The 22,024-nt window shown below is 33.8% G+C and overlaps 3 protein-coding genes across 12 annotated transcripts; 2 read left to right on the top strand and 1 right to left on the bottom strand.

The window, feature by feature from the left end:
• Positions 1 to 1,409: 1,409 nt before the first annotated feature.
• Positions 1,410 to 6,324, bottom strand: LOC108200053 (uncharacterized). The gene is made up of 7 exons (XM_017368111.2): positions 5,510 to 6,324; positions 3,887 to 3,989; positions 3,701 to 3,766; positions 3,160 to 3,333; positions 2,949 to 3,045; positions 1,917 to 2,056; positions 1,410 to 1,788 (listed from the first exon to the last, which is right to left on the bottom strand). The coding sequence occupies exons 1-6, from the start codon at positions 6,051 to 6,053 to the stop codon at positions 1,931 to 1,933; spliced, it is 1,110 nt and encodes a 369-aa protein (XP_017223600.1). The 5' UTR covers positions 6,054 to 6,324; the 3' UTR covers positions 1,410 to 1,788; positions 1,917 to 1,930.
• A 3,037-nt stretch (positions 6,325 to 9,361) lies between these two features.
• Positions 9,362 to 14,210, top strand: LOC108197832 (biotin carboxylase 2, chloroplastic-like). Of its 6 annotated transcripts, XM_064082444.1 has the most exons (11): positions 9,362 to 9,447; positions 9,543 to 9,611; positions 10,393 to 10,711; positions 10,827 to 10,958; positions 11,359 to 11,456; positions 11,546 to 11,602; positions 12,790 to 12,879; positions 12,954 to 13,068; positions 13,151 to 13,213; positions 13,719 to 13,791; positions 13,906 to 14,210. In XM_064082444.1, exons 5-8 carry the CDS (start codon positions 11,436 to 11,438, stop codon positions 13,059 to 13,061), a joined length of 276 nt encoding a protein of 91 aa, XP_063938514.1. In that variant the 5' UTR covers positions 9,362 to 9,447; positions 9,543 to 9,611; positions 10,393 to 10,711; positions 10,827 to 10,958; positions 11,359 to 11,435; the 3' UTR covers positions 13,062 to 13,068; positions 13,151 to 13,213; positions 13,719 to 13,791; positions 13,906 to 14,210. The 6 variants fall into 6 exon arrangements, 4 of the variants coding, with proteins under 4 accessions (XP_063938514.1, XP_063938512.1, XP_063938510.1 ...); XR_010286125.1 differs by having other exon boundaries at positions 12,961 to 13,068; positions 13,719 to 14,210; XR_010286126.1 differs by having other exon boundaries at positions 12,774 to 12,879; positions 13,719 to 14,210.
• A 1,794-nt stretch (positions 14,211 to 16,004) lies between these two features.
• LOC108199895 (transcription factor SRM1) lies at positions 16,005 to 21,839 on the top strand. 5 transcript variants are annotated; one of them, XM_064083187.1, is made up of 6 exons: positions 16,005 to 16,136; positions 16,268 to 16,617; positions 16,822 to 16,867; positions 17,888 to 17,979; positions 18,259 to 18,674; positions 20,983 to 21,839. In XM_064083187.1, the coding sequence occupies exons 5-6, from the start codon at positions 18,289 to 18,291 to the stop codon at positions 21,470 to 21,472; spliced, it is 876 nt and encodes a 291-aa protein (XP_063939257.1). In that variant the 5' UTR covers positions 16,005 to 16,136; positions 16,268 to 16,617; positions 16,822 to 16,867; positions 17,888 to 17,979; positions 18,259 to 18,288; the 3' UTR covers positions 21,473 to 21,839. The 5 variants fall into 5 exon arrangements, with proteins under 5 accessions (XP_063939257.1, XP_063939256.1, XP_063939258.1 ...); XM_064083186.1 differs by having other exon boundaries at positions 16,010 to 16,136; positions 16,268 to 16,294; XM_064083188.1 differs by lacking the exon at positions 16,005 to 16,136 and having other exon boundaries at positions 16,184 to 16,294.
• Positions 21,840 to 22,024: the final 185 nt, after the last annotated feature.

The raw sequence follows: 22,024 nt of genomic DNA, 5'->3' as shown, positions 1-22,024 counted from the left end.
TCATATTTAACAATAAAAACTATTATTACACCCACTACTTTCCTCCACTATCTCAAATTTATTATTAAATATTGATGGGTCCCACCACTTTACCCACTTTTCATCTAACTTTACTCATTTTTCATATATTGTCTTGGTCTCCGTGTCCCCCTCCAATGTAAACAATTGAGGGGGACGGAGGGAGTAATATTAGGAAAATAATACTTGCCCAAAAATTATTTTCAGGTTTCCTTTCCAAATTTTTGATGATAATATGTTATTGGTCAGACACACACTAATATAAGTTATTTAATTAAATCCCTTGATCTATCACATCATCTTAAAAAAATACTAGTATTTGATATAAGAAATAAAATTTGAGACAAATAATATTATTCATGATTTTAATATATTATTAATGTTCGACATCTCAAATTTATGATGTGTTTAGTTTATCATTAATGAATCCACGAAGAAGAACCTGATCTCAAATTATGTCGGTGATGTGATGTTTTTATTAATAATTTTGTACAGTGATATCGAATTATAATCTCTATAAATATGTAAAGTAGATATTTTTGAAACCGGGAAAATTTACCATTTTAGAGATGGTTTTAATTTTTGATAAATTTAATTTAGAGAATTTATTAGTTCACAAGATAATAATAATATTTTGTTCTAAGATAGTTTCAATAATTTTTGTGAGAAGGATTATATAATTTTTGGAAAATTTATAATACTCACCTCGACTTTGAGATGATAGAAGATATCGTAAGAGTTTGCCTTTCACAATAAAAAATTGTCTATATTTTAGGAACATTTGTTACCCCATATATCAAGTAATAATTCCAAATATTAGGTTATAAATGATACTTATATGAAGCTCAACTGTGATACTAGTCGAAGATGTAGTTTGATTGATAGAGATGTCATTATAATATTTTTAGATTAAAAATAAAAATATTCTACATGTTAAGCAATCCGAAAACAAAATGAGTAATTACTCTTTATTACATTGTCATCCAACCAATCATTCAACCACGCTATAATTGACAATTCAAGACTCATTCTTTATTTCACAATTAAGTTATATTTGACAATTTGTTGATTTGTCCTAATACCCGTATTTGACAATTTGTTGATTTGTCCTAATACCCGTGAACCAAACGACCCCTTAACGTTTTGAAATTCTATCGACCTCAAAAAAAAAAAAATTAAACAAATACGACATAATCAAATAATAACCACTTTTGCTTAAGAATAACTAGATGAGAGAGGCTGTTTAATTTTTTTGGCAAATCAATTTAGGAAGAAAAAGAATTCCGATCACTCCCCACCAGGTCACAATTTTCTACCATAAAATAGCAAGTCGTAAGCAAGATACCATCAAAGTTGATCAAAAGTAGTTGAATATCATTCGAACAAAACTCTCACAGAGAAATGAGGTCGATATTTAATACTGTTGACAATATATAATGTTCTATTACACAGAGTATGATTATAGTTCATGCGAGGCAAAAAAAAAAATTAAAATTGTAACTTTAAGATAGAAAATGAGGTACAACTAGAACCTGCAAAAAGGAAATCAGGGAAGTATGCCCTAAGTGGAAATTAAGAATAGTATAAGTTGCATTCCCAATTTAAAAGAAAGTGAAATGAAGCCCTGAAACTAAATGCTTCATTTCACCTCTAGATATCATTTGACCATCATTCTTCTGAAATTCGCCAAGTCCCCTATATATGCAGTGCCTCTTCCCGTATGTTACAAAGTAAACTTTTGACTAATTAAGTTCTTCAGATCCTGCCGAGCTGCCACCACAAGCACAATGTTCAATACCATAAAGACTGGAAACAAATGGATCACAAGCACATGCAACACCGCGTTTGTTTTTAAGCTTGAAAAGGAATGGACAAGTGAAGGCAAGTTTGTCACTGACCTAATGTTTCCAAACTAACGGAACTCATCGTGGTCTTCGTACTCATCTTCTTCATCTTCATTAAATATAGCGCTGTAGAATACATAGGGGCTTTCAATCATCTCGGACAAAGTTAAACGTCCATCTTTATCAGCATCAGCCTGCAGACATTATAACCGCTATGCTTAAAATGGAAATCAAATACTAGAATTGCTATTCCAAGCATAATTGTTAGTCCCAACTCTACAAAGAAAGGACTAATAAGGACAATCTTGCCTTCCAGGTCAAGTTCTTCCAACTAAGCAGCCTATTTGTACTACCGATAGGTACTGGACTAGGGAGCATAATATGACAATATGATATGCATGACTGATCCACTAAAAAGATAGTGTGTAATTGTGTATACATAAGAAACTAGAAACTAGAACTGGGCACAAATATCCTGAACCATCAGAAATGTTTCAAGGGACCCATAGAAATTGCCAACAGGGCATGATAGAATCAAGTGTCTATCACTTGCTCAAATGAAATGGATTCCTAAAGTTTAATACTGCCTATGAAATTGGCAATTTCAAGATATTTTTAAAAAGCCTGGGCAATGTATCCATACACAACCAGGTAACAATTACTCTGACCAAAAACTGAACCTTATAAAGTTCTGCTGTTTATTTAAAGCAAGTCACTGCAAAAGATACAGAATGCGCTAGCATCAACTAACTAAAGAGATTTTCAAACAAGCCGAAGCAACTAATCCCAAAGTTGGATTTTTATCATTAGATTGTCCCAGATATATCACTTGTAACCAATTCATACTAATAATGGTCACTTTTTAGCAGTTTCCTATACATGTCTAAAGTCTTCAATGACCACAGAGGAGAATGATATCCAGTTTGGCTTATTATTGACAAAATGTGCTTGTCTATACAACCGGAGTGTATTGCTTCAAGTCATATATGGAGAAAATTTGCAATTTGTAATATATTATAAAAGCTGTATAAATCTACTTCAATTTTGTATTGCTTTCACACAGTGTTTACTCGGTCAAATGAGTACCTGTTGTATAACATAGTCTGCCTGTTGTTTCGCATAATAATGCTCAGTTGGATGAAGTTTCTCAATTATAGGTAGCAGTTCCGTGCCCGACAAATATCTGTGAAAATGGAATTGGCTAATAGGTAAGATTATACTAATCTAAATGCAAAACAGGATATCAAGATCGTCACACTCCCAAAATTAGATGACAATATGAAATATTGTTTTGTACCCATCATTGTCTTTGTCAAGTTCTGCAAACACCTTTTTCGCAGGAGCGTCCAAAGAGTCATCCAACTCATGTGAAGAATTATGACTCTCGTCCTCGTAGTTTCGGACAAGATCAAATAGCCCATGAAAAAATTCTTTAAAGTTAAGCTTCCCGTCTTTGTCAGTATCTCTCTCTCTGTGAAAAGGGGGATAACAAATAGCTCATAGCCTCATACTGTAAAACTTGTATATTCATTATGATATTAAGAAACTTGCACAAGGGTAGCTAGATTGAATTAGTGAATATGTGCATCATATAAGGATTATTGTAGGTGATACATGGAAATTAAAGGAATCTGGACTTCATCCATTTAATCACAGTGTAATTCAAGCTCCATTTGGTTTATTATCACTTAAAACACCTGCGATTATTTTATATAAGCAATGTTACACAGCTCAAATATGAATATGTAGTACTTATATATCCTACATTATCTGTACCCAACAAATACATGTGAATGCAGGTAAATCAGTCGAACGGAAAAAAAGTGTAACATTGATACCTTACTTCTTCATTGCACAACCATTGAAGTAGCTTGGGACTCCCACTGTCAGCTGGATGCAAAAAGCTATAATACCACCCCAAAAAAATCATTATGGAAACTTGTAGCTATTAAAAGAGGCATGTAAGTGAACAGGGGCTACCCTATACTGTTTAATTATGTAAAATTTTACCCAACTATACTTACTTGTTGAATTCTGTTAAGTTTAAGAGTCCATCCCCATCTCCATCAGATGCATTGAAATGCTCCTCTTTCCACCAACCCATGTTATATCCAAACGAATCATTATCTGGACCAAAAAAGTAAAAATGTCTTATGTCAATATCTTTTATGGTATACACCTTGTTTGTTTCAACAGTTTTCAAGTTCCAATAGGGAACTATCACTACCTTGGAACTTAGTTGCAGTTGGTACTTCCTTCGGAAAAGCATATATAGGTATTTGGTTTACTATTATACATTTAGTTGCACAGCTATTTAAAGTAAATTGAATCATTTATTGCTAAAGTGGACTAGGTAACCTCAAAAGACCATGGGAACCTAGATAATTAAGTGTGTTTTGAAGTAGCTATAACAACATGGGAACTTAGAGTTACATTAATAATGAAGGAAAGATTCAGATTTGTCATTTCTTTCATTGAAACAAAAGAAGTGGCATAAGCCACATTTATTGCCATATCTTCAGCTGCAAAAATAAAACATAATACCAAACTCTTTCTAGAGAACATATTGAGTTCTACATTTTTGTGCAGTCCATATATATATATTTTTTAGCTGAGGGAAATTATGGGCTTCACAACACAATGAAAGTCAGTGTAGAAAGTCAATAAGCTATCGATCTTTTATCATTGTTATGTGCTCTTATTATCAGCCAAAATTCAGCCACAAACTAACTTATCTCTGACAGATAAGAATCCATTTTTCCATATTCAAAGTGTATGTATTAGTACTTCAACATTTTTACATACAAGCTAAATCTTACACTTTTAAAGTATATGATGGTATAAAATAATCGATATAATAGGAAAAAACCACAAACAGAACATAGCTGAACTAGAAGAAACAAATTAAACATGTTAAAAGATTAACACTGGGGTACATGCAGGTCTATTTTGCTGCAACTATCAATATTCTGCAACTATTATTGCAACAAGATACTAGGCTGCTACGAGTATTTGACACCATTGTAGTTCAGCCACAAGAATATGTAACAATCACCTACAACTTAGTTGGCATAGATACAATCCTAAAACCTTCATGCATTAGTAAAGTGACATAGGGCACATATATCTAAAATAATCTTGTCCCTCTGACTCAAAATCCCATGTTACTGCAACTAAGAAGTGGATCATTAGGGAGCCCATCTTTTGACAATATACAATTTTAGTGTCCAAATAATTTTTTTCAGAGTATTAGGGGCATAACATTTTGAACATAAAACCATGGCCTAAATTCATATCTTTAAACATAAAACCATGACACTACCTAAGTTCATTTTCTTTTAAAGATCAGGGTACCACAGTCTGAACTTAAAACCATGGCATTACCTAAGTTCTGCTGCTCTCCTAAAACCTTAACATCCGCGTAGATTGACTTAACACAATCATCTGTAATTCAATTACTGTCGCGGCTTCGGTTTAATGCAATCTAATTACGCCACAAATTCATTAAATTTAAGCACGAATTAAATCTAAATACGCAAAAAGATCACCAATTGAAGCACACTTTAACCTTTCTCAACATCACCTACATCTTACCAAACACAAACACAAAACAATCCAAACTTAATAGCCCACAAACAAAAATTCACCTGAATGCCTCGTCCAACTAGGCGGATCATACTCAGCATACGAAACGAACCCATCATGATTCTTATCATGAATCTCCATATCCCTCTGAGTCCTATGCAAAGTTTCCCTCTCACTCTGCTTCAAATTCCAGTCAGTAAGTTCAGCTTCACTCACAAACCCATCTCTCGGATTCACATCAATTTTCGGAAATAACAACACAATCCTATTAGTCACATTAAACTTCTCCTCATCATTCAAATAATCCTCAGCATCCATGAAATCCTCCCATTCGGGCTGCGACTCATCGCCTTTAGCCGCCCCTTCATCCAACTTAAACTGTGATTTTTCCCATAACTTATCCTCTCGCTTTCGCTCAATATCCGCCACAATTGGATCAAACGGGATATGGGTCGGCTTAGAATGGTCGGAAAATGAGAAATTTGACCGGAGTTTGAGCCGGCGGTGACGGTGGTGAGCGGGTTTAGTGGTGGTGGGGGAGTGAGAAATCAAGAAAAGAATCAAAATAGCTATAGTTATGTATATAATTACTGATGCTTGACCCATTTCATCACAAGGGTTTAAGCCCAAATTTCAAGATTTCAAGATCTGATTATAAAGTTTCAATCTTCAGGCCTTTGGGCTGCTTTTGTGAGTGTTTTTGCAAAAGAGGTTGTGTGTATTGCGTGTGTATAGGTAGAAAAGGGATGAAAATGAGGCGAGTGATTTGAAAGTAGATTTACAGATTTGAAGAGAATCGATGAGGACTCTTGAGTCTTGAAGAAGAAACGTGTAGAAAGCTATTTATAGAACTTGATTTTTTTGGGCAATTATTTATGAAAGTAGTCTGTATTTTAGATCTTTTTAATTAATAAGAAGAATAATGAAAGAATATGAAATTGGCATGGAAATCCGAAGCAGAGATGGGACGAAAATGTAGGGGTGAAAACGAGTCGAATAGGTACGAACAACAGTATGATCGGATTCGGCTCGAATGTATAATTACTCGTTCGAATTCGGTCCGGATTCGAACTAAGGGGCTGGTATTGTATCATGACTTTTAATGAAAAATTTTAGGAGGATGACTTTAATGGATTTTATAAATTTTTAATGACTCTCGTTGACTTCTTAAGATTTTAAAAACAATTCATGACTCCCGAAACAATGACTTTTAAAAACTTTAACAAACTTTTTTTTTTTACAAATTCATGATTTTGAAATACTTTAATAGACTTTTATTAAAATCATAAATAGCCTCTCTGAAACCCTCTAGATCTTTTGCTATACCCTCTCGATCTTCTGCTATACGCCTATACCCAAGTTGGGTGTATGTTCACAAATCTGACGACTACAAAATCGAGTACAAGGTATTATTGCTGTATTATATATACTATAATACTGTTTATTGAATCATATTTATAAACATAATATAATTGTGACATTGTATCATATTTTTGTATTCACTTTTAATAAATAAACAACCTTAAAATACTCCTCCCAAACTTCATTTGGAGCAGTAAATTTTTTTGTTATAGGATCCCATCCAAATCCAGAATTAAACAGCATCAATTTTGAATAGTTATTGGGGATGAGTTTTTTGACAACTAAACTTTTCATTCAGAATAGGAAGAATCTTTTTCTCCACGGTAACCTTCGTGAATAAACCATTACTATCTCGCCAACCACGTTTTGCGGCATCAACCATGAGATTCAATAACTCATTCCTTTCCTCAATTGTCCAAGTCTTATACCCAGGAGTTTTTCCTTTCGAATTGTCATTCTCTTGACATGCATCGCCCATTTTTCTGTGCATATTGATACATATATGTGTATATGCAGAAAAAATAAAAAACAAGTAACGTATACATATTACTATTAGCTGAAGCAAGTAGATCTATATATATGTAAAAGCATAGAATGATAATAGAGAATCATAATAGTGAAGAAAAGGAACCTTTTTCACAGAGGATGAATTGGAGAGACATTTCGCAGAGGATGAACCCTAAGTTGGAGCGACCGGTTAATTGAGGGAAGATAAAGTCATGTCAAATCTTTTCAAGAATGGCCTGACGATTTTCTGGAAAAAATATATGCAATTTTCCATAGAAAGTCATTAAAAGTCTATCAATTATATTTTTCCACCAAAGTCATTGATATATTGAATAACAACTGATTTTTAATAACTCTTTAAAAGTTGTAATTCAATATACACCTAGATTTTAAAAGTCAATAAAAGTCATTAAAAATCATGATACAATACCAGGCCCTAAAATTATTTAAGTTTGTTCAGATTCGACTCGAGTTAGAATATCAATATTCGTATATGATCCGGCTCGGCTCGAACGGATACCAAATTACTCATTTTTTATATTCGTATTCGAATTCGTAGATGATATTAAAAAAAATTATGAATACTCAAATAATTATATACTATAATTAAAGTGAAATCATTTGTAGAGTATCATATTAATATAAATATTATTTATATATGTATATTATACATAATAAATATACATAATTTACAAATTCGATTCGAGTATCTTTATTGAATATATATATTCGAGTACTCTTAATTTAGTCGAACTACTCTAAATAAATATGTCCGAGTACCAGAATGGTAGGATCCGGCTCGATATTCGCTCGAAATATAAAACCGGATTCGAATTCGCTCATTTTTCAAACGAATATGAATTATATTCGTTTTTAACGAGTCAAATCCGAGTTCGAACCCGGATTACTCGTATTCGTTTTCAACCATACGAAAATGAGGTGAATCTATCTAATCTTATGGGCAAAGATACTATGGAATACATATAAAATAAAGGAAAAAAAAATACCTGACAAAAAAATTTTATAAACTACATCTCAATTTTAATGTGACATTTGTTTTATCAGTAATTTTGATATGCTCTCTCCGTTTCAAAATGTTAATCTTATTTGTCGAAAAGAAATTTCCCATGACATGTGTCTTACTCTTTTTTTAATATAATTTTCAAAACTTAATTTTGAACTTATCTTTTCAAAATTGACTAGTTATAGCATTTAATACTCTTTTGAAATTTTATATTGTCCGGTGAAAGTTGAAAAATGTGTGCACTTAGTTGTTTTCAAGATTTACAATTAATAAAAATATGAAAAATAAAAAAATAAAACACATTTAAGATCATCTTGATATATGCGAAAATGACAAATAAGACTAACATTTTGAAACAAAAAATTTGTTATTTTGCCAAATTTCAAAAAATGTGTAAGAAATTTACACCGCCGGCAATCATATCAAGATAACATGGATTATATGGATTATGACTTCACGTGACATGTTACTTAAGGTGAGTGCAACAAGTCGTGAGTTTAAAATATCTTTTTGAATAAATTTAAAATTATTAATTACTCACTGCTTATTAAGAATATACTTCCTCCGTCCTGTCAGATTGTTTGCACACATTTTGAGACTCTTGTAGAATACAGTTGTATAACGTATTCTTAGTTTTTTCTTTTTTTGAATAAAAATTTATACGTCAAAATGTTTTTCTAAAAAAATATATTATGTAAGTATATTTTATAAGAACCTCAAAAGCGTGTCAAAAAGTAACGTAAAACACCTGGTGAGACGGGGTGAGTAATAATAAAAACAAAGATGAGTAATAAGTAACTTATGATTTATGAGTAATTTTTATAAAAAAAGATTCAAAAAAAAAATTAAGTCACTCAAAAAAATAACTCAAACTAACTTTGGGTTTTAAATTAGATCTGACTTTAAGTCGACTCGTGACTTATTATGTAATCAGACATTTTTTTAGCTTAAAGTCAAAAATGACTTAATATCCGGAATTTAACCGGGGACAAACATTCTCTGAGTTAAAAATAAGAATAAAATCAGCATGGTGCAGGACCCTTGCCACAAAACATTTCACTCGAGACCGGAGCATTCAAGCGGCTCCTCGTCCCTCCTTTCTATCGAGTCCGTGAAATCGTGATTATGAATGCACAATTTTATCTAAACGTATCGTTTTTGTGATTCTGATTAATTTGATTTTTAATGTTGGTTTGGTGCAGGCATTTGATTAAGAGATGGACTCTGCAGCAAGGACTCTCTGCAGCAATCCTGTTTACACATCTATTCCGGTAACTCCCTACATTCACATGTATGTGTCTGTGAGAGAGAGAGGGAGAGAGGGGGGGAGAGAGAGGGGGGGGGGGGAAGGAGATAAGGAGGGAGGTTGAGAGAGATGGAGAGGGAAGGAGATAAGGAGAGAGGTTGAGAGAGAGATGAAGGGAGGGAGAATTGAGAGAGAGAGAGAGAGAGAGATCAGGGTGTGTGTAACAGAGAGATGTTATTAGCTGTATGTATGTTTGTGAAAAGAAATAGTGAATAGAGAGGGTGAGGGTGAGGGAGAGAGATGTTGAGGGAAGGAGATAAGGAGAGAGGTTGAGAAAGATGGAGGGAGGGAGAATTGAGAGAGAGAGAGAGTTCAGGGTGTGTGTAACAGAGAGAGATGTTATTAGTTGTTTGAATTATGTTTGTGAAAAGAAATAGTATAAGTGATTTTTATTGCTCAAGAGCTAGAAAGCTTTGACTAGATTATATAGTTAGACTTTGGTAAATGAATCCCCTGACTCGAGAATTTGATTCACGTCTCAAGACTATTCATTGTATTTAAATTAAAAGTACACTGCCTTTATTACATCGGGACTAAGAACTAGTGCCAATTTATTGAGGTTCTGTTGTAGAGTATAATGCATATAGTTGTAAGCAAATTAGGTAGCTGAGTTTACGTATTTCAATTTGAACAAGTAAATCAACTTAGTTTGATGTATGAATTATGTGTGGATATATTACTTGATGATTTTGTGTATTCTGACTAGGTCAGCATGAGTTTAAGATTTTTTTTACTCAAAATTGCAGAGATTACTTCGTGCCTGCTCTTCTGAAATCATAAGCTGGAGATGCAGTTTCATTGTGGGAATAAAGTGAACTTTCCTGGGCAAAGAGTCTGGTCTTCTCGATTTACTCAAAAATCAGACAAGAGTGGGGAAGCTCTTAGTGTCAGTTGTAAGAATTATAAAATTTTAATAGCAAACGGAAGAGAGATTGATGTTCGAGTTACTCGTACTGCTCATGAGATGGGGATACCTTGTGTTGCTGTCTACTCGACCATTGATGAAGACGCATTTAATGTTAAAGCTGGCTGAGTTTGTATTGGTGAAGCACCAGGTAACCAAGTGTATGTTTTCACAGAGATTCTCATGTGCCTATGTATTGTACGATTTTTATTTCGTAGCAGGGTGTTTGTTAAACGTAGTTTATACGATATTGTCTATTTTTATTTCTTGTTGCAGGTATCTAGTTGTTCAGAATGTTCTATCTGCTGCTGTAATTTGTGGATGTACGATTCTGCATTCAGGATATGGATGAATGCATTGTTTGTCGAAATGTGCAGAGAGCATGGAATCAATTTTATTGGACCAAACGTAAGTTTTTTGGTTATTAATAGCAGCTCTATCCTCAATCTCCTAATTAGTAATAGCATGGAATAAATTTCTGTAATATTCTTGTAGGTAGTAGGTAATGTCAGAACAAATTTGTTCATTACCTAAATTTTTTAAAAGAATTGAGAAATGGTGGCCTACTTGTGATGATGTAGCTATTATTCCTTGTTAAGTCACCGTTTCCAATGAAAGGAGTAAAGATGTACATATATTTTAGAACATTGTGTTGTTAAAGTTTTGTATATCATGGTAAAACCACATCTTTTATCGTATAGGAAAATTTAATTTTGTAATCTTCCATGTTTAAGATAGATTATTTTGCTAAGTTTAAGATCGATTTTGCCTCGTGAGGAAATGAATCTGGGTTTTTGCTGCCTGACAGGATATGTGTCATGGATGACAAATCAACTGCCGGGGACACAATGAAGAATTCTGGTGTTCCAACTGTACCAGGGAGTAATGGTTTGTACTTTGTTAAAGGTATAAGGTCTGATCTATATATCACAAATAGTGTCCTTGAAGAGTTCTTGGTGACTAACATTAATTCTGTTATTAATTTGTCTTAATAGAGCACTAAAGAAGCAATCAGGCTTGCTAAGGAGATTGGCTACCCTGTGATGATTAAGGTAGACATTCTTGTATATGTATACCATTTCTAAGATGTCTATACTATATTGGCTTGTTTTGATGTATAAAGTAGCATCTTTTTTGGATTATTCGTTATCAGATATCCTGCACGAGAGTGTGAAAGTATATATAGCATTTTAACCTGCAAGGTTTTAGATGATAAATAATCTGGTAAAAGATACCAATTTGACCTTGGTGGATGTTATTATGTTGATTTTGTCAAGAAGCTTAATATGCATGAGCGATGTGCTTGCCGCTTTTGCTTGATTGACCAATGCTCCTTGGTGCACCGAATAGATATTCTATAATACAACCTACAAGTAAATTCATTAAGCATGGAGTGTCTTATTAGATCACTAGATGTTTGTGACTAACTGACTAATCAAGCAGTATATAGTGCTTTAAGTATACTGCAGTCAAATTCTGTTTTCATGCTTTTCAATCTCTGTTTGGAGGTATATTTAGATTTGTTCTATGTGGTGATGCCATAATGGGCTTTAGACAAAAATGAAATTTTGTGGTGTGTTTGTTTGGATAGAATGAATAATTTTCTTTGCTATTTCATTGACCCAATATTCATTTCTAACCATATTCTATCCCTCATAGATTAGGCTAGGATTCATGCCTTCCATCGACATAGGTTATATTTTCTCACACCATATGGTTTCTGAGCTTTTTGTCATCACCTCCCACTTATATCTCCCTATCTCTATAATCATTCTCTTTCAAACTCTAATCTCCTTCACAACCCCATCTACTTCAACCAAACAACATCGTAATTCAATAAAATCTCCATTATTCTTTGTCATTTCTTGATCTGACAACATGGTCTGTCAGGAGCTATTATGTCATAAGCATCTTCTATTTCATTTCGACATATGATTATGCTACCCACTTTGCATGAAGAAATGCATGTGGAGAGGCCCATACTGATGTATTGTCATGCACTTCAAAGAAATATAATACGTTGGAGTTGGTCAGGAAGCCCTTTTTCTTCTCTTCTTTTATCAGAATCTAAGTTGGTTCTGACTGTGAATTAGGAAATATATATATTTGATTGCATTAAACAGCCTCACAGCGTCTTTTGCCTTGATGATATCTTTTAAAAAGGATCAGATGTCCTTAACCATGTTTGGTTGAGTCAGAGTGTTCCTAACGATCTGATTTTAGTCGCTTGTTTTGACAGGCTGCTAAAAGTGAGGCTACAGCTGCATTCAGTAATGATGGTGTTTACCTTGAAAAATACATCCAGAATCCTAGGCACGTTGAATTCCAGGTAAGTCTGGATATTTTATACCTAGTCATTCAGTGACTTGCTTTAGATGTTGTTCAGGAAAAGACATTTTGCAGGAGTCAGGTAGGTATTATGTTACAGTAAGCCGGAATCCATGCTCTTTCTTCATCAATAACATTCATGTTCTCATTCAATGTTTTGGGCATCCACAAACTTATTCTTGAAGTTGAGGTAGAAGAATTTTTTACTCGATTTCAATTTGTTAGTGTGAAGAGGTATTCTGACTTCTAAACATACTTTTCGTCTGTCTCAGGACTTCAAAAATGGAAAAGTTGACACTGATTTTATTCCAGAGCATGAACATGAGTCGGCATAGGTAAGGAACTGCCTGGATCAACACTGATTTCCAGGGTTTTTAGTCTTGAAAAAGGTCAAATAAAGATATACTTGATTGAAAATACTTGTCTGTCTGTTTGGGACATAAACACTATTTCTGGCTTCTTATAACGTATCAAAATGATAGTAGCATATAATCCGAGTGTTCTACTCATACTGCAAGTGGTGAAGGCATTTCAAACTTATCTGCGAAACTTTAAATCTATGACCACCGTATATTTTCACATATTATAGACGACAACTTCCAGTCTACCACCACCTTGAGTGACCCTTGAAATTTACTGCTAGTTGGTAAGTTATATTAGTAGGTTGATTTTAAATGCCAAGATAAAAATCTTTAATAGTTAGAAGAACCAATGTCGAGACTTCTGTTAAATATTATCCCTCGTCACACATGAGAAAATTTCATTAATAGCTGTCCCACAACATAAATGAAATATATTTAGAAAAAGGAGATGACTATGATTTTGTTTCGATGCCTGCAGCCCAAGAAGATAGTACCAGCTACTCCTGCCAAAGAGTTTGCCAACATTGCTCAATAGAGAAGAAATCCTAAAGGTTGAACATACTGATCCGTAATTTTCATGATGCACTACTCTCTTCTCCACATTCCTTTTCTTCTGGTGGTCTTGAAATAAAATTCCTCTTTTTTTTTGTTTGCTGCCAATGAAGCTGTGATTACTCGGACTTTTGATCCAGATTTGCTCAAGGAAGCCTAATCGTAGAAATTAATATAATAATTTAGCCATAGTGTCATTTATGTAATTTTGTAAAACATGCATGGTTTACAACTCCAGTTGCAGGCATAATTTACTGAGTTTGTGAACTGCATAGATGTTCTTTCATTACTCATGAATAAAGTTCAGTGATATCAGGATATAATCAATGCAGCTGAAATGTTCTGCCTTAGCTATGTCTGGGCTACTAAAAATTGTTGTACCGTTATAAAAAGAAGTGCCGGTACAGAAATTTGAAAATTGTTTGGTAATTTTTTTGATATTTACATATTTTAATCTCGATACTGAATAAACGTCTTCGATTTCAAAGATATCTGATATCTATCCTCAATGAATAATAGTATTCAGTTTCATTGTACCGACGGGAGGACCACAATACACACTGACACACATACACTATACATTAATACATGTTCGTACCCGTATATATGATTCATGCACATGTCCAGAAAAGGGAACATGCCAAATACGATAATGCCAAATTCGAACTGAGCGGAAAAATCTTTCACTCAATAATTACACAGAAAAGGATTAATCCAAAATGATTTCGAATTTTTTTTTTCTCACTCATCACATTCTCGATTACCATTTTCATCAGCGATGAACATGCAACAACGATTTTAAGACTACTAGCTACTGGTTTAGATTTGTAACGACGTATTCTTGATTTGCTCTGGCTCATTTCTCTTTACTAAAAAATCAGAAAAAAATCTTGAAAAAGATAACATAGAATCAGTCTTTAGGAAGATGCAATTTTTTAAGAACATATACTTCTGGATAAGAATTTAAAGAAAAGAAAGTGCAATCATGACAATAAGATATTATTGTATAATTAGTCGGTCCCCGCCCCCCGGTTCAAAAATGTTTAATTAAAATTTATCGATCTAAACAGTTTCGAATACTAATTAATTACTAATTAATTAAAAGTCGTTTCTCCTGTCCAGTATTTTAATATCTTTTGACTTATTAAAAGAAATTCGATTAATTACTAATTAATCTCTGAAATTTATTTTACCGAGCAATCAATTATATTATGATTTGGTTAAAATAATTGATTTGTTATAGAAATTCCTGATAAATTTCGATAAATCATGAATCATTTTGTTAATCAATAATTTAAATTCTCGATCAGGTCCCGATTATCAATTATATAAAACAAGAATATATTATTCAAGATGCTGACTATCAATTATAATTTATATATAACAAGAACATATTATTCAAAGATACTGGATAAAAGTATAAACCTTTCTATTGAGCACATCACTTTATTCTCCTTTTCACGTTTGCCAATACATATTTTTGATCGTTAATATCTTTCATTTCGTAGTAAGATTAAATATAAAAAACTTCACCGTATTAAAGTACTCGTGAATACGAATCTAATAAAATCACTAATGACTATATTTAGTTTTATAGATTAGATGTAAATTAGTAATTTGTAGGGTTAATTATCAAGTTGGTCACTCAAGTGGATTTAATGTATCAAGTTGGTCACTGAATTCAAAACGGTATCAATATGGTCACAAAAGTCACCAAAAATATCAAACAAGTATCTTGAAATATGAGTTCAAGTAGTAAAAATATTATTTATAAAGTTTTACACATTATTTTTAAATGTTACCACAACCAACTAAAAGGTTATGACTTCTAGTATTTAAAATAATATATTTATATTTTATCAAGTTTATTTACTATTTATATTTTATTATATAGTTATTTTTTTATTTTAATTAAATATAAATAATAAATAAATTTGATAAAATCTAAATAAATTATCATAAATATTAGAAGTCATAACATTTTACTTGGTTTTGGTAACATTCAAAAATAATGTGTAAAATTTTATAAATAATATTTTTTCTGCTTGAACTTATATTTCAAGGTACTTGTTTGATATTTATGGCCACTTTAGTGACCATCTTGATACTGTTTTGAGTTCAGTGACCAATTTGATACATTAAACCCACTTCAGTGACCAACTAGATTATTAACCCGTAATTTGTATCACAAACAGGAAAAGAAAAAAGAAACGGAAGGAGTATCTTATAATTTGGCCAAGAATTTTCAAGACCTGCAACTTCTGACCTTGTTATCTCAATATCATGATCCTGACATGTTTTTGGAGCTTTCTCAATCATCCCCACTAAATTGGGCATATAAGAGGCCAGTCAAAATCTATTCTTTCTCTCTTTTTTGTATATTTACATAAAGTGTGTGGATTTAAGTAAATTGTGTAGTATGTACTAATGTGTGATGTATTTTAGTGTCAGATATTAATGGGGTTTATGCTGCAGGTTCCAGATTTGATTAGCAACTTGAAGGTGGGCCTGTTTTTCAATCATGCTTTTGCCTTTGGTTTCTGTCTAACTTCACTCATTGCTGCTGCTCTTTGGCTACTTGCCCTGTTTCTGGGTCCCCCATCTCTCTCTCTCTCTCTCTCTCTCTCTCTCTCTCTCTCTCTCTCTCTCTCTCTCTCTCTCTCTCTCTCTCTCTCTCTCTCTCTCTCTCTCTCTCTCTCTCTCTCTCTCTCTCTCTCCCTCCCCGTCTCTCTCCCTCTCTCTCTCTCTCCCACACACAGCTGACAGCACTTGATTTTGGTGGGCAGTTCAATTCCAGGATTTAACCCATCAACATCACCTTAATTGTATAGTCTAATCTTGTAATTTTACCAATTCTCAAGTTATTTTGGTCATTTGATTATATTCTCCCATAATTCACATTGCAATATTAATGTTTAGTTTGGTCAAAAATTATTGAATTGGGTAATTTATATAAACTTTGAAAAATGTTGAAAGTTGCGTACCTTTTCCTACTAAGCTGATTTTGGGCTTTTCATGGAGTTCTACAGATTACATAGGGGAAAATAATTCAAGAAAGTTGTTGCCAGAACAAAGGTGTGTTTTTTACTTATCTGCTAATGCAATTTTCATTGCTTAAGGGCATTCCAAAGCTGTAATTATGTTTTCAGAAGTGGGTAAACTGTCAGAATCTTGGTAGTTGTTACATTAGTACTAGGTAATTTTTCATTGTTAAGGTCTTTTGTATGGTTAATGCGATCAATCATAATTACTATATAGTGCTAGTAGAATGAATCAATGATTTAATATCTTGCAATTAAGTCTTGTGACCCGAAAGTTTCCGTATATCACTTAAAAAGGGCATGTTCTAGTTAATGCATATTGAACCCCCAAGGAGTTGGTCCAAGTGATTGTCAAAGTGTATAATAGCTTGTTGAAGAGTTTGATGGGGTTACTTCAAAAAATTTGCCACTAAAAAGATGATGGAAATTGAACCGAACTGAGCCAAACCAAACAATTCCCAGTGTATACCGCTTGTAGAGCATTGTGGGAGGCCAAAGTAAATTGTGAATGCCCCCTGACAGAAATAAATAACATCCCAACTGTTGGTTCTAAATTTAATGCATTTCTCTGTCTGACTCTGTAATTTATCAAGTGCTTCACAAGTTTCAAATTTTAGGCCAGGTTACTACTTAGTAGACTGATTGATACTTGTATTTTTGCTTTATGAGCTGAATTGAGGAACACACTATAGGCCACAGTATCAATTATAATCCGTAAAGGGTAGGGTTGAAACTGTAAAATTGTAGTGGGCCTTTGCGGTGAAAACTGTTGTTATCAATAAGGACTTTTGGATATTAGTGTTTTGTTGGGATCAGTGGAAGAATGAATATCTTTAACAAAAAATCGTTTTATAGCTCTGAGTTTACTTCTTTGTTTGGTTGCATTTTGGCCTCTTCCAAATCTCACAATTCAAAGCCCTAATTACCATTGTATAGGACTTACCATCATCGATAGTATTACATGGTCTCTCTACCTTCCTCTTTAAGATGTTTATATATATATTCTGTTCTTGTCACACTACTTTAAATCACGTTGATATTTTATGAATTTCAGATTTTACTAGTGCTCCGAGTAAACTGCATCTCTTCAGCAATAACTCAACAATTCACAGATGTTCTGGGTTTTTAATTGCGCAAGACATTGCAGTTGAGTTTATCAGCTCTTTATTTTTCTGTGGCTCTATATTGTATTAATTAGAGGTGGCCTCTCAGTTCGGACCAGTTGCCTATTATTGGGTCCGTTTGTTTACCTGTGTGTTCTGACACGTCTACTTACCATTCTATTACAATACTTCAAGTTGTCTCATACGTTTTTATGAATTCAGATCTCATTTCTATTTTAGTCAGAGTTCCATAGTTAAGATATATTACTAGGAAAAAAGTATATATATAGTACTTCTATATATCTCTTTTGCTTTTCTCAAGGTCAGAGAAATACAAATTCAGAATAGATAGATGAGTAGCGATGAATCAGGCGATAGCTCCACATGGAGCAGGGAGCAGGATGTAAAGTTTGAGAATGCTTTGGCCACTTATTCTGAAGATTTATCAGATCGATGGCAGAAAATTGCAGCCGATGTTCCCGGGAAAACAATAGAAGAGGTGAGACACCACTATGAGCTCCTTGTTGAAGATGTTAATCAGATTGAATCTGGCTGTGTGCCACTGCCTCGTTACAATTCTTCTTCAATTGGCTCAGTGGGCCAATCTGGAAATGAAGGAACAGGTAAGAAAGGTGGCAATTTTGGGCACTTAAACAGCGACTCAAATCACAATGGTAAAGCTTCAAAGTCTGAACAGGAGCGTCGCAAAGGGATTGCCTGGACAGAGGAAGAACACAGGTAAATTATCGTTATTTAGTTTATGAAAATTTTGGCGTGATCTAATCTTACTTACTGTTGTCTCATTCAGAAATATGTGAGTCTTATTGTTGTCCTAACATAGAGAATAATGCCTCTGTTGGTTGTGGTTAATCACATTACACGAGCTTTTGTGCAGCATAGTTCCATCTTAGTTACTGTTGTCTCATTTAGAATATATGCGCGGCTTACTGTGTTTGTCTGCCTAACATAGAGTATATGCCTCTGTTGGTTGTTGTTGATTACATTACATGAGCTTTTGTGCAGCATAGTTTAGTCTTAAAAAAAATCTAAAACTTGGCACATATGCATCACTGCAAGTAATTATGTTTGATGGGACATCCAAAAAAAGAAAAAGAATTATGTTTGATGTGTCCAGACCCTGTGGTCTGACTACTGTGGCTGGAAATTGGCTTTGAAAAGAGTGTTCTGAACTTGTAAATAATTAGCACTGTTTTATAACTTGGTTTTTTATGTATCAAGTTCTGAAAAACTGTGATGTTTTTTTTTTCAATTGGTCTGTACTATAATATGAGAAAATAGCCTGGAATCTTGGGTTCATACATTTTAATATATCTATGCAGTTACTTGAATATTTTTGTGATGCTACTCAGATTATTTACTTCCTGCAATGCTACTCTAATATAGAAATTGGCCTTTATATTTTGACATGCTTTGCTTCAAGCGTTCATGATCACTCTGCAGTCATACAGAACTATGCTTGCATGTAATTTACTAGGTTGCTTTCTCTTTGAAATGAGTAGAAGATTATTTTTCCTGTTCCGTAATCCGTATCCATGTATGTTTTAGTTCTCACATTGCATTCTATTAAATCTATTTGACCCGCACCGTATTTAATTATCTTCCTTGCGCTAGAATTGCTGATTTCACTTGTATCTTACTGGGGACATTGTACTAGAGACTGGGAACTAGACACTTCATTGTATAATAATGCTTTTGAGTGTGGTCAACTATGCACCTTTTTGTTCTAAGCTGCTCAACTGACTTCCATACATCTTGGTGACCGCATTTGCAAATCAGTGCTTGTTAATACGTATAGATTGTAATAATTTTGAAGTCATCTTTTCTAGTATAAGATACTGTATTCAGAATTGGTAGACGGAAAATTTGAAAAATGAGGCTAGAATTACGAATCCCATTTCTGATTGTCATACCTACCAATAACAAGCTGCTCTAATAAAAACATATATTAAGCTTTGAAAAGACACCCACTCCTTCCCTTCGACTTTAAGCAAGGCTATTAGCCTATGAAATGTATGGAGAATGCTAGGTCTCTATTGCCTTCCGATAAATTATTAGTATACAAGAACCCAACATGCTTGTGATTATAGATAAAATCAAAGTTCTGCATATCAAGTGGCTTGACCTGACCTTCATAATTTTTATTCTCTCAAGGGAAGAAGAAAAAAAGGTTGCTGCTTATAGTTTAGGTTAATTCGAGCCAGGAAGTTTTGAATCAACTCTAAAATCAGGACTTGGAGGAATGTGAAAATATTACTTAAGGCAATACAAATATACTGTAGACAACAGGCAGAAGCCTTTTTTTGATGAATTTGTGGAGTGTAAATTTTGCTTTTTGAAGTACTTGGGCTATTATAATGAAGGGACTTCAGATTGAAATGTGAAAGATTCTAAAATTTTTGAAGCATTAATGTATTTACTGACAATAGGCACAGCCTTTCCGTTTTGCAAGAAAAGGAACATTTAATTTTCACTTTCAGGCCATAAGATTTCTTAAAAGTTACCCAAATGTCAGTGTGCTCGTGTTACTTTTACTATTGGTTTCAGCTAACAAAATGTAACTGATAGAATAGATTATAATTTAATTATTATTTTAAGAAGGCTAGACTCTAGAGTGCTTTACAAACACTTGTTGATGTTCAAAATTCTTTTATGTTTCACAGAATGGCCAATCCATTTTTGTCTCTCCTTTTGGTAACTAAGAAGGGTATGTCTTTGAGTTTTAGCCCCAGCTGATTCAAGTGCCCAAATGCTTGCAACACTTGAGGCTCCTGTCTCTCGATCTCAAGTAGTAGTTTACATCTAATTAAATATCGGCAGTATATGCATCCAGTCTCTATCTGTGCTATTATATTGGACCTATAAGAAATTTTCGCAGTCTTTAAGAATGTAATCTTTCTGTAGTTTATTGCTGTCATAGCGCATAAGAGTTATAAGAATTATATAAGCTATATTTCTCTCCTTTGGAAAAGTGAAGCACTAACACAACTTAAATTCTTTTTTTTTTCCCCTGCTTATTGCCAAACAGATTATTTCTTCTGGGTTTGGAGAAATATGGTAAAGGTGACTGGAGAAGTATATCCCGGAACTTTGTGGTAACAAGAACGCCTACACAAGTTGCGAGCCATGCTCAGAAGTACTTTATTCGTTTAAGCTCTATTAACAAAGATAGGAGACGATCAAGCATTCATGATATTACTAATGTGAATAACGGTGAAGTGTCACCCCTAGCACCGATCACTGGTCAAACAAATGGTTCTTCTGCAGGAGGTTCGTCTGGAAAGCCAAGCAAACAAACTCCTCAATCTCCATTAGTTGCCTCTGGAGTTGGCATGTATGGTGGAACTACTATAGGGCAGCCAGTAGGAGGATCTCTCGTCTCAGGGATGCCAGTAAATCTTCCCCAGCCAGCACACATGGCATACGGTATGAGGGCCCCAACAGGACAAGTAGTTGGTGCCCCAGTGAACATGGGTACCATGGCATATTCTATGCCACAAACTTCCGCTCAGAGGTGATTGAACTGTTCTAGACAGAAAATGTACAGTCGATAGACCATACAGCTCGGTGCTATTTTTGTGGTAATTGGGTTTCTCTAAACTTGGGCAAAGTCATATGATGCTTATTTTCGATACAGATGTGTGTTTACCATGTCTGATCTTCAGTTGCATCAAATTTAGTTAGCCCTAGACTGCTAAACTGCATGTTGAACTGCAGCCTGCTGGTATTGTGACATACAGCATTTAGGGCAGTACTCTCAATTCTAGTCTATCAGTTCTAAAAACTCTGCAATGGTCATTTGTAGTTGTATTGGTTGGCGAGAAAGCGTCAATGAAAGGCGAACACCGTAAAAGTTACCATTTCTACCCTTTTTCTTGCCTTGTCTTTGTTAACCGTAAAAGATTACCATTTCTACTCTCTTTTTTTTTTTGGCTTATCTTTGTTAATGTGCATTATAATACTGAGTTCATTTACATCTGCTGTTTGATGTCTGTCAGATAAATTTAGAAAATGAGCAGCCTTCCTTTACATCTGCTGTCTGATGTCTCTCCGATAGATTTAGAATGTGA

This window comes from Daucus carota, chromosome 8 (genome assembly GCF_001625215.2).
Source record: "Daucus carota subsp. sativus chromosome 8, DH1 v3.0, whole genome shotgun sequence".
NCBI classification, from domain to species: domain Eukaryota; kingdom Viridiplantae; phylum Streptophyta; class Magnoliopsida; order Apiales; family Apiaceae; genus Daucus; species Daucus carota.
This window is presented reverse-complemented; position numbering and strand designations above follow the sequence as displayed.

Coding starts and splice junctions, on each gene's coding strand:
- LOC108199895 (XM_064083187.1), top strand. CDS start 18,289: ATGAGTAGCGATGAATCAGGCGATAGCTCCACATGGAGCAGGGAGCAG. Junction 18,675..20,982: donor TGGACAGAGGAAGAACACAG/GTAAATTATCGT, acceptor ATTGCCAAACAG/ATTATTTCTTCTGGGTTTGG.
- LOC108200053 (XM_017368111.2), bottom strand. CDS start 6,053: ATGGGTCAAGCATCAGTAATTATATACATAACTATAGCTATTTTGATT. Junction 3,990..5,509: donor TAGTTGGACGAGGCATTCAG/GTGAATTTTTGT, acceptor TTTTTGGTCCAG/ATAATGATTCGTTTGGATAT. Junction 3,046..3,159: donor CTTGACAAAGACAATGATGG/GTACAAAACAAT, acceptor CCATTTTCACAG/ATATTTGTCGGGCACGGAAC.
- LOC108197832 (XM_064082442.1), top strand. CDS start 11,436: ATGGTTTGTACTTTGTTAAAG. Junction 11,457..11,545: donor TGGTTTGTACTTTGTTAAAG/GTATAAGGTCTG, acceptor TTGTCTTAATAG/AGCACTAAAGAAGCAATCAG. Junction 12,880..12,953: donor CTAGGCACGTTGAATTCCAG/GTAAGTCTGGAT, acceptor GACATTTTGCAG/GAGTCAGGTAGGTATTATGT.